The sequence below is a fragment of the Actinia tenebrosa genome, unplaced genomic scaffold (assembly GCF_029948245.1).
Source record: "Actinia tenebrosa isolate PJP-AT-01 unplaced genomic scaffold, QUT_ActTen_1.0 PGA_scaffold0__85_contigs__length_37466705, whole genome shotgun sequence".
In the NCBI taxonomy this organism is placed as follows: Eukaryota; Metazoa; Cnidaria; class Anthozoa; order Actiniaria; family Actiniidae; genus Actinia; species Actinia tenebrosa.
Window position 1 is genome coordinate 12870654 of NW_028292569.1, and position 11951 is coordinate 12882604.

The 11951-nt window shown below is 35.9% G+C and overlaps 2 protein-coding genes across 2 annotated transcripts; one reads left to right on the plus strand and one right to left on the minus strand.

Moving 5' to 3' along the window:
• Positions 1–37: 37 nt before the first annotated feature.
• On the plus strand, positions 38–9951 carry LOC116286816 (serine/threonine-protein phosphatase 2A regulatory subunit B'' subunit beta-like). The gene is made up of 14 exons (XM_089031503.1): positions 38–1064; positions 3331–3434; positions 4764–4869; positions 5420–5494; positions 5578–5664; positions 5797–5835; positions 6093–6210; positions 6341–6389; positions 6629–6715; positions 7389–7533; positions 7753–7783; positions 7871–7989; positions 8400–8503; positions 9077–9951. The coding sequence occupies exons 1-14, from the start codon at positions 525–527 to the stop codon at positions 9249–9251; spliced, it is 1779 nt and encodes a 592-aa protein (XP_088887629.1). The 5' UTR covers positions 38–524; the 3' UTR covers positions 9252–9951.
• Positions 9952–10247: 296 nt separating this feature from the next.
• Positions 10248–11749, minus strand: LOC116286799 (uncharacterized). The gene has a single exon (XM_031693380.2). It carries the CDS (start codon positions 11675–11677, stop codon positions 10586–10588), a length of 1092 nt encoding a protein of 363 aa, XP_031549240.2. The 5' UTR covers positions 11678–11749; the 3' UTR covers positions 10248–10585.
• Positions 11750–11951: the final 202 nt, after the last annotated feature.

The following is an 11951-nucleotide window of genomic DNA, read 5'->3' on the forward strand; positions in this document are numbered from 1 at the left end:
AGTAGAGTAAGCCGCTGACTCGACGGGTTCATTTCGTGTCTTCCTCGTCTGCGCGCCACATTTGAGTTGATGTTTTCTTGAACGGCTTCACTTCTCTGCCGTAAAAGCCACCAAATAACCATGGATTTACAAGGTTTCTTCACATTATTTGGATTGTTTGGATAAACCTAAAGTACCAGGATCCTGTTGAATATCATTTGTGTACAGGAAAAGGCTTTGAAACAATATTCTTCTCAATGGAAAGTTGACAAACTATCGAGAAGCTTCGAGTTCTTTGGGCGAGGAACTTTACATTCCTTTGACATTCTTCCGATAATTACATCATTGTTTTGTCTTTCCTTGTTTACTGACATCATTTGTTCACCCACACAAGCCTAATTTTAATCTTAAAACACGATATTCTTGGGTGTAGAACTGTAAAGGAGTTGGTTAAGGTTCGCGTGAGAACCTGTCTTCGTCGAATCGTAAATTATACCCAAAAAAGTAAATTTTCACTAGTTGGCTTTATTTGTTTACTAGACTTCATGGTTCACATGGCCGTAACACCGAACTTAAAATCAAAAGTAGATGAGTTATTTCTACGGTGGCTTTCGATGCCTGCAACGCAAAGAATTCTCCGCGATGACTTGAACAAGGTGATCGAAGGTCGTCCTATCTCTCCCAAATGTTTACTTTCACCAGGTCCGGGGGGAGGTGCTCGATCTGTTTCCCCCCCAGCACCATCATCATCTCCAACACCAGTGAGATCACCAAGAAGCCCTAGAGACTTTCGATCGCTCAGAAAATCGGGCGCTAAGAGTGGTCCGCCTCGATCACCAGAACCTGAACGACATGATTCGAGTAAGAATCAAATGAAGGATAATTCGCAGTTGCTCGATGACAAACATGGATCAATAAAGATATCCCCTGGATCTGCTGCTAAAATCCCAAAATTCTTCTTTCCTTATGGCAAACCCCCATCTAGCTCCGCAGAATCGGATCTAACTATAAAAAAGGTTGCTCAAGTTTTTAACATCTTTGAAGAAGGAAAAATCACCAAGGCTCAGTTTGCCACAGTTACGAAGGTAAGAACAAATATCGTGAATTTTTCTTGGACCATTGTACAAAGTACAACATAATATAGCGTGATCATGGTCATGAGTTTGCGAAAGCCTTTCACTTCTGGTTCATATTTTTTAAATTCAAGAATTTTTTTTTTACTTTGAAAATCTGAAAGACGTAAATCTGCCAAGTGTATTCCGAGTTTGCTGGGGTTTTTTAGATATCTATCAAGACCGGAAAGTTTTACTTCAACCTGTTGTGTTTCAACCATACACTCTCGTTCCCTCTTGTTTTTCTCAAGTCAGAAACCGCAAAGAGAATCCAGCTTTCTTTCTTAACAGAGATTGTTGCTAAAACTCCTAGATAAAATGATCTCTGTGTTGGATATTATAACGCACTTGTATGGTTTTCTTGTGGTTTTCTTGTTCAGATATTGGTCAACTTAGGCGCGCAATATCAAATTTTTAAAATTATGCCATGCTTATCCGATTGTTTGCGATCCTCTTGTACAACTTTTTAAGCCTCCTGCGTGTATTGACCACTGTCTCCGCTTGATCTTTTGATATTTTGGTAAATAAACTCCTTGATGTCTGATTTTCAACTCAACTGCAATATAACTGGGATTTTTTCAGCACGTGCTTAACATCTTCCATGCTGGGAATGGATCGCTTATTTGCTTTGCTAAATGACCTTAAAACATTTGAATTATTTCTTGTTTGTCGAGATAAAAAGCTTCTAATTTCCTTTAATTTCAAATCTGTCTCATTATCTCAGAATGACGATGTTTTTATAACAAGAACAAACTCAAAACTTATTACAGATCTTTTTTATCGCGTCGATGGATAGTATTTAATGTAGTGCTAAATGGGTGCCGAATGATAATATATATAGATTCGCAGTATGGAAGGGAGAGATCTCTTGGCTAATTGTCGCAATGAGATATTTTCTTGCTATAAACATTACCATGGAAATATTATATAATATGTTTAATAATTTCGAATTCTTGTCTTAAGAAAAAATATTTAAGTGCTGTTTGCTCACTCAGTTAATATTTACAAATCCCTAAATATTGTCAGCAGTAAAGCAAGGATTAGAGCCCTAATCCTCAAAAAGAACTTGATATTTTACAATTTTCTATCTTCACCAACTTAGCAAGACTAGGCCACTGGAGTGTGTCACTCGATATTGAACTCCACGATATGTCACGAGGATGACGAATGGCCTGGTAGATTAATTCTAGTCTAGTAAACTTGTGTAGAAATTATCTACAACACCAATAACTATATTACCATAAGCCTTTCTTAATAAGCAGTTCTGTAAGTCAGTGAAGCATTTTATTTAATTCAAACTTGTTGACCCTATATTATACCTTTCAATGAAAAACATGTTCCAACATTTCTTAATCATACTGGTCATTTCCTGATTCAGTTATAGTTACATAAAAACATTGACCTGATTTCTAATCTGCTCAAAACTAAAAGCATAAAAAGAACTCATGGTAGAATTTGCTAGAAGTCGCTAATGCTTGATAGGTCATGCCTGAGGTGCTTTTAATGCTTTACAAATAATATTCATTTATTACTAATTGTTGCAAGAGTCATATCACTACATTAGTATTCTTTCTATAAGGAGGGGGACATTGGGGAGGGGGGCGGGGGGCTCAAGCACTGCAATGCTGGAAAAAAATTCCGAATTCACTACATCACCACACAAGAAGTCAAAGAAACACCAACACAGCAATAGTTTAAGAGTCACATGATTTTAAAGCACAGAATCATGGAAAAATCTGAGAAACTATACAACACTGCAATCAATTAGATTGTTTCACTAGACACCATACATTAAAAACATAAATACCATAAATTGCAAGGTTTGAGATCACCGCAATACTTTGATTAAGCAGTTCCAATCACTGAAATACCACATGAAAAAGATGGCAAACACTGCAATACAGCAAATCCCAAATATCCCCCCCTATAAGGGGTGTTTTTATAAATACCTGACCAGACAAGGAGGTATTATTCAAGATGTGGGCTTTTGACTTTCTGCCAAACAGCTTTCTAGTGGTCTTAGTAAGTACGTTTTGATGGAATAAAACTCGAGTCATGTGGTGACTGAAGCGAAACTATAACCTAGTTATGACATAGCCCCCTGGAACCACAGACAAAGATTTTGCTGCAACATCCCAAAATCATCAAATATCATTGACTGTGTTATTCTAGTTATAATCTATAATTATTTATGTTGTAGTATTATTTTGTTTTCTTTTGTTTTAATTGAATTTTCTAGGCATGTAATCTTCCTCTCTACTGGAAAGAACCTTTGTTTTCGGCAGCAGGGGGGAATAAAAGTGGCTATGTTACCCTGTCTATGTTCATCGTCATGTGGAGAAGGTACCATTTTATCTTATGAATAAATATAATCAAATATCATAAATGAATTATTGATTAGCAAAGGTAATGGTGCCACATTATGCATGATATACATCAATAGACCTTTATTCTTTGTGACACAATATTTTCCCATTACAGACCATATAACATTCCCTAGAGAATAAAAAAGAAATAATAAATGAATTTATGAAATGTGTTTTTGTCACTCGGTAAAGATCTATATGTTAAGTGTATGCTACATCGAGTGTATAAGCAGATTAAAAAATCTGCCTCAGTTGGGTTTGAGTCCCGCGAGAACCCAACTGAGGCAGATTTTTTAATCTGCTTATACACTCGATGTAGCATACACTTAACATAAAATTAAAAAATTCCCTAGAGAATAAGATCCTTTGTTTGAGTTGTATCTATATTCATGTGTGTCTTCGCTTGCACAATTATTAAACAAAGAATTTAAACTCTTGGGAACAACACATGGTCTGTATTGGGAAACATTGCAGTCTATTGAGCCCAGTGAAGTGACTGTCCATAGTCTCCTTGTCTAACTGTTATTCTTAGTGGTGCAGCAAGAACCAGTATCTGGAAGGTTTTGGGTGGGATCCCCATCAGGGACTCGTTTTTTAAGCAAGATTTAATGTGTATTCATTATGCTGTTTAAACGTTTTGCAACTGCTACTTCCTTTGGCATTCAGGCTTTTAGTTTCTATTTATCAATTATTTATAAACTCAGATTGTGGTAGATTTGATCTATTAGGGCATAGTGGCCATATTATGTCTCAAAACCAAAATTGAACCTACAACTTCAGTTGTTACTCAGAGGTTTACACTTTAGTATATGCAGCAGGACAAGGGTGGATTGGGGGGGGGGGGGGGTACAAAGGGGGGCTGAAGCCCCACTTCAGCAAGGGGAAAAAGCTGAAGAATTAGATTCTTTTTTATTGTTTTCCGTTGTGTTGACGGAAGAAACTTAATTAGCCCCCCTCCTAAACTCAATTGCCCCCCCCCCTCCCCCTAAAATTTTGGCTGGATCCGCCCTTGCAGGAGTAGATCCAGGATAGTAACTATGGGGTTCAAACTGAATATGAAAAAGAATAAGAGATTGGTAGTTGTTTTTTACAGGGTTTGATTTTATTTTAGGGGGTTTGATTGAACTGCAAAACCCCTCCTAGATCCACTCCTGAGCACTGCACACTATCATTTCTTTCCTATACCCCTGTTGTTTTTGTCTCCATTGTTAATGGATTTTGAGTCATGTAAAAAGATTTTTAAAAAATTGATTCAAAATATTTTTTTTTTAATGCAAGTTTATTGACTTTTTATGTTGACTTCCAGGTTGACATCCACTTGTTTTGATGATGCTTCAAAGTTTGTATTTTTAATGTCTCCCAAGCCTTCTAAACCCTATCTAGAATCTGAAGACTTTGTACCTCTTATTCAGGTGATTTTTACAATTATTTACTTTCAGCTTATATAATGTTACAATCAATCCTAGCTGCTTCATTACACCGAATCGAAATATGATGATCAATTTGAATAGCTATTGTTCTGGACTGACTAGTGACTGATCATGACTAGTCTTGTGTTCACATTTGGGTTCCAACCATTTTCTATTATTTTGCTTAAAAATGGCATAACAATTCTTGTATTTTCTTTTCAACGCAGCACCCAAAAGTATGACCACAAATAAATTTATTTACCATCATCTTTGCCATTATGCAATCAGTATTGCAAGATTGCCTCATTTTATCTGCGATATAAATGCTAATTGAGACAAAAGTATGCAAATACAGTACATTGTCGGTGGTCACAGTTTTGAGTGGCACCCTTTTACTAGGGACACTTTCTATAGTTGTCCACATCAAGAGGTTTGGATTTTAATTAAATTTTAACTTCTCATTTCTCTTTCATACCCATTTACATTATCTTCTTTTTTTCAATTTATTTTTCGTAATCCCTTTCTCATTTTTCCCATTTTTCTTTTTTTAAAGGATATTGTAAATACTCACCTTGGTCTCACGTTTTTACAAGATGCTCCAGAGTTTCACTCCAGATATGTACACACTGTAAGTATGATATGTAATTGTATTAACACTAGTCTGGTTATTCCGAGTCAGTTAATCTTTTGAACTTCTTGTCTCCTTCAAAGGTTATAGCAAGAATATTCTACAATGTAAATAGCTCATGGACGGGAAGAATTACTATTTCAGAACTTCGACGCAGTAACTTTTTAGAGGTATGTCCAGAGAAATTGTTTCTATGCCCAATGAAATTTTAAAATAACTTGAATTGAAGATTTTTCCTTCCATATGGATTTCATCCACATACAGTAGTGCCATATCATTTGAACTCTCCACTTATTTCATAGGTTTTAGCATCTTTGGAAGACGAGGAAGACATAAATGAGGTATTAAAGAACTCACCTAGTAGCATAATTCATATTTCTGTGACCCAGACCCAGATTGATGCTTGATTGACAAATTAGTCAGAAATCCCTATTCCTAGAATCAGTTGTGGTTACTAAAGAAAGGAACTAGCATTATAGGAATTATTAATGTGTAATCAGAGGGTCTACAGAGTTGGGAGAAAAAAGCTGGGACTTTCAGCACGACGACATGACTTTTGATTTGTCCCTTCTGATATGTCCTATCCTTTGTTCAACAGATTGTAGACTATTTTTCATATGAGCATTTTTACGTCATCTATTGTAAATTCTGGGAACTTGATGCAGACCATGACTTACTAATTGACGAAAAGGATCTAGCAAAGCACAATAACCATGGTAATGATATACAGAGAAATGAAATTTGGTTTAAATATGTACTTTGATATTGATTGGACCATCTGTTTTTTAAAAACTGCCAGAATTTTTCCCATTTTTACTCATTTTTCCTTTTGTTCAAATGATTCAGCCATTTCATCCCGCATGGTAAAAAGACTGTTTTCAGGCACAGTAACTAGGTAAGATATTGATTTTTATTTTGGACCATTCTAAGAATAAAATTTATAATAAAAACTAGTGATGAAAAGTTACAATGTTTCGATGACATCTTGTTATTATTGTAAAGTAAAGTAAGAATAACCCTTGAAAAAGATATTGCCCTCTTCATGTGGAGGAGTGTATATTTTGTAACAACTGCACATGTGTACACTGTAAGACACTATCCAACACAATAATTCCAATTGACTTTCCTTTGCAGGGGGAAAACATGTCTTGACGGCAAAATGACCTACCCTGAATTTGTCTGGTTTTTACTTTCTGAGGAAGACAAGAAACATCCAAGAAGGTAGTTTGAAAAATATTATACTCACTCAATAAAATGCTATAGACCTCTTTACCTTCATTTTTGTTGTCTCGTTACAAACCATGTGATACCATTTCTGGAGCTGATTTTTTCATAAATTATGTAAATATTTTAAAATATTCATCATAAATGAACAATCCTTAGAGGAATGTCAGGTGGTCTGAAGGTAAATAGGTCTATTGCTGACTAAACTTATATTTCAATAGAATGCCTTTACTTTTTCCACAAAAAAGAGGCTTTAAATTCGTAAATATGGTAGTAAGGTATATATAGGTTAAAATGCTAGGTTGCAGTTGCATTGGAATTTAGACCAAGGGTTGGCCCAAGGTTTTCCATTGAAATTGAAACCTGACATCAAGCAATAGAAATAGGGCGTGGTTGGTTTTTGCAAAAATAGATACCCTGTTCCTGAGAGGAGAGAGCATGATTTCATATACCCTGTACCAGAGCGAGCGCGATTTTACATATCCTGTTCCAGATTAGAATCACTGAAAACCATACCCTGTTTGGCGGCATGTACACATATAGCAAATATGGGGGATTTACCCCCCCCCCCCCCTGGGATCAATATAAGGTCTGATTTCAATTCCCTACAGTTCTACCATTCACACGTGCAGCATTTTGAAATCTAAACTCTTGTAATTTTGCACTAAAGCATAGAGTACTGGTTTCGCTGTATGGATGCCGACGGTGACGGAGTGCTATCTATGTATGAACTGGAATATTTTTATGAAGAGCAAGCAGCCAAGATGGAAGCACTGGGTATTGAAGCAATGTCATTCCAGGACTGCTTGTGCCAGGTAACAAGTGAATTTCTTTAATCATCATGTTTTGGTCTCCCTATGGTAATACCCTAATTTACCACAGGAAGCCCATGAATATTTATCAAGTACCACAGGTAGCCCAAAATATTTTTCTTTCACAAGAAGAAAATGTGTTAACAATGTGTTTTAACTTTGTATTCATCATTTCATTTTTCTTTTTTTTTCTTTTTTTTTTTTTTTTTTTTTTTGTTCCAGGTATTAGACATGGTAAAACCAGCTCATCAAGGTAAATATTGATTTTTAATTGAAAATAAATTCATTGAATCTTTTAATGATTTTTGTTTATATTATTATATTCTTTCATTTTCATCAGATAAGATAACTCTTGGTGATCTTCGTCGGTGTAAGATGGCCCATATATTCTATAACACATTCTTCAATCTCGATAAATACATTGAGTTTGAACAGAGAGACCCTTTTGCCACAGCAAAGGTAAGGATGATTATAAAAATGTTAACTTTAAAAACAATTTATATGGACATGCTGGCTGTAATCATGATATCTAAATTTTTGATGGAATGAATAACAGTCTTGCACAAAATATTTGGTTCTCCAGATGTCATTACAGTGGATCCCCATAATTGTAAACCTTGGATATCTAAAACGTCTCATGATAACTTGATGCTATTTCCTGTGGACTTGCATCATTACCAATTTACGCTGGATATACTCAAACGCCTGTTATTTCGAACCTTTCATCTGGTTCCCAGTAGGTTCAAGTTAATGGGACTTGTGGTGCTGTGTTGTGTACCATTATTTTTCATGGTTCTAAAGTTCTGTCAAAAAACTGTACAGTTTTCAATAATTTAATGAATAAAAATAAAAAACTTTTGTTATGATAGGAAACTGATGGGGAAACTTCGCAGCAGTCTGATTGGGAACGATATGCACAAGAAGAGTATGAACTGCTTGTCGCAGAAGAAGGAGCCAATGAACAAGGAGATGGGTATGTTTATGATCAAAGTCTAGCATGCATTAATGGCTAATTCACAGATTGATTTTGAACATCTACCTTTTTACGTTTTGTTGAGGGAGAAAAATAGACAACCCATAGAAAAAAGCCATTGAATCAGGAAGGAGAATAACCAACACTACTCACATGTGATGCAGAGTAAAGGAATCAAACCATTTATTTTCAAATTAATTTTTTCTATTATGAACACTAGTGATATTTTATATTTTAATTTCTACATAATGTCATGCTTTAAGTTTTTTCCCCTATATTTCTTTTATTTTGTGTCACCTAGCCACTGAGACGTCAGTTTAGTGCGCTATATAAGAATTTATTATTATATTATTATTATTATTATTATTATTATTATTATTATTATTAATATTCCACTCTTGATGAATTTTCCAACAAACACCTTTTCTTAAGTAGAATGGCATGTGTCCAGGGTAAGATACTGACCACTGGATGCCAGTAGTAAAGGTGCAACACATTGGGAGCTTAGTAGTTAAACAGATTCTAAAAGAAAATATTGCTCAAAATCACATCTTATGGCTTTGTTTCGTGCAGATATGAAGATGACTTTGAAATTGAGGATGAAGACTTACTAGATGAGGAACTACTCTCATTCAAGGGGATGGCAGGTGGAGAGGAAAACAGTCCATGGAGTATTGTTACTGGCTTGTCAGAAGAAAAATCTAAAAATGATGATGACATTGATAATGATAATGATGAAGATGAGTAAGACAAGTACTAATTCCTTTAAAGTGGAAATATCTGGATAGCTTGTACTGTACTCTACAACGAAGTGGGCATTCAAAGAGAACATAAGAAACATTGTATATGGATTTTGTCTTTATGGCAGATAACGTCTTCCATATCATTACGATGCCTTTTTGAACCAAATAACAAGAAACCTCCATATGTCCTCGTGTTTGGTTTTAGGTCTTGCTTGACCATAAATACAATGAGCAAATTTCATGGGTGAGGACGTTAAAGTATTTTACATTCATGGTTATACTGTGGACATTTCATTATTGACATGTACTGTACTGGATATATAATAGTTCCATACTTTGCAGTTATTATGGTTTTACATCCATACAATCTGATCCGCACAAATGAGCCTGTAAATACAGAGAAGTGTATTTCTGAGGGTGCGTATCTATAATGTCGGCAACAAGTCTTTTCTTTCACACGAGAGAAATAGGCCGTTTGCCCTAACTCTAAGGTGACCCGACTTTTATGTACATGTATGGGGCTAACTTGTTTTCACAGCAATTAAGAAATGCTGTAAATACTCTTAACGTAACATTGTTTTGTTTGCAAAAAATTCTTTAGTATATAATATATAATCAGGTTCATAAAAAAATGTGTTTTGAAAATGTTTTCTTGAGATTCTGCATACACTATAAATAACAAAATAAAAGCAAAAATTTAATTTAGACATTTTAATCTTTGTTGAGTGGAAACAATAATACCATCCACCCGACTCCCCCACGCCCCCCCCCCCCCCCCCCAAGAAAAGAAAAACCTTTTTGAGCAAAAATGAAAAAAACTTGTCATCTCAAGTGCTGTTAATACTGAAAACCTTTTAAACCCAAGATTCAAATAGAGATAAAAGTACAAGGAGAGTACCCCCCCCCCTCCCATGTCTGCACCCCCTTGAGTACCATAACCCTTGCAATACAGCCATCCATTATTCTTCCAACCATTGTTATAAAAGTTATTTTGAATCAACTTTCCCAGTGATAGAACTGTAGTTTATTTACATCTTAAATGAGTATAACAGCATAGCATCATATAAATAGATAAATTAAAATGTACATGAGAAGTAAGACTTAAATACTATAATAAGGATCCTTTAAGTTAAAACATGTATTGTTGCCCAAAACCCTTACAATATCATGAGAAGTGGTTAGGCGGCCTTTGTCAAGTTTTGAGATTATCAATCTCTTGTATATCACACTGCTTTAACCACAGTTTAAAATGAAACAGCTTGACTTAACATCAAAACTTAGTAAATACAACCATTTTATGAGTAACGAGAGATGAAGAAAAGCAGAACTGTTCAAGCGATTAGCTCACTGGGACAGCAAAGTTTATCCCCTCTGAAACATTTTCTAGTACACTTGTAGATTTCCCATTGTTATTGTTGAATGGATTAGCACAGTTACAACAAGAACAATGTTCACAAGGCTGATTACTAATATAGCACGGACAACGCTTGCCAATACATTTCCTTGACACACCCATAGATGCAACGCCACATCGGCATGATCGCCCTCGTAGTTTAGCAGAGACAGCTTGTGTTGACAGATCAGTCTCTACGAACAAAGGCTTTTCATCAATTTCGTCAACAACCTGGACTTCTTCATTATTGTCTTGATCGTTTTCAATCGTCTGAATTGTTTCTGTAAACTGCTGACACACAATGTTCTCAGGCTCTTTATCCATGCCGGTCATCTTCTTTTGAAACTTCTTTTTATTATAGTTATAGGTAGTCCCCTTAAAATGCTTCTTTTTCTTCCTTTTAGGCTTCTGCTCTTCGTTCCCATCAATCTCCCTAAGTAGTTGGATCATTTTGCGTTTTGGCAAGGGTGTAATGGCTTCCGCCGGAAGTCGGTTGACAGAGTCACGTGACTTGTCCGCCATTTTGTCGATCGATTTCGCGCTAGGATTTTTCGAAACCGGTGGAACATCGGTCTTAATATCGCTTAATCCAGTTACCAATGTCTGATCTTTAAGGTAGTCTTCCATGGCGATCGGGCTCGCTAACGCCTCGTGTATAACTGCAAGTATTGCATTATATTCTCCGTTTTGACTTCTGAGGTGGCCAATAGCCCCTGAATTAGCGATGAACTCGCACAGTTTCTGATAACACGCTAGCAATACTCGAGTTTGTTTATCAGCTACGAGAAGATCCATGTTAAGACACCAACGACAGCCAGGGTTTAGCGATCGCTTCTTTCTCAAGCATCCATGGCACACATAATGCACACAGCTTTCAGATCCATACGGCTCAACCAAAAGTCCTCTACAAACACGGCAAGAGAGCGCCTGTCGTAGCTTGGGTAACAGCTGGAAAAGGTCGTTCCAGTTACTTGAAGCGTCGTCGCTTAATGACAACATGCATTTACATGCCTCCACGTAAAGAAAAGTCGCGTTCATTGAGGATTTTTGATCAAAATATCAGCTTTCTACGAGACAGTATAAATAAGTACAAGTACGATCACACGTTCCTTCGACGCTTGTTTTTTATTGATATACGCATGCGCTCACTATTAACACGTGCGAGATACAAAAACCCTACCCACCCCTACTAAATATCTAAACTTACTAATAAAAACCAAAAAGGGTCCAACAAAAACGAAATTTTACCCTTAATGTTTCTTGGGTACATTAATGCTTTATATAATGTTATTTTCTGATAATTATTTGAATA

Excerpts from the sequence above, each read along its gene's own strand:
- LOC116286799 (XM_031693380.2), bottom strand. The coding sequence starts at position 11,677 with ATGAACGCGACTTTTCTTTACGTGGAGGCATGTAAATGCATGTTGTCA.
- LOC116286816 (XM_089031503.1), top strand. The coding sequence starts at position 525 with ATGGTTCACATGGCCGTAACACCGAACTTAAAATCAAAAGTAGATGAG. Across the intron at positions 3,435-4,763 it reads TTCATCGTCATGTGGAGAAG|GTTGACATCCACTTGTTTTG; the intron begins GTACCATTTTAT and ends GTTGACTTCCAG. Across the intron at positions 6,390-6,628 it reads TTTTCAGGCACAGTAACTAG|GGGGAAAACATGTCTTGACG; the intron begins GTAAGATATTGA and ends TTTCCTTTGCAG.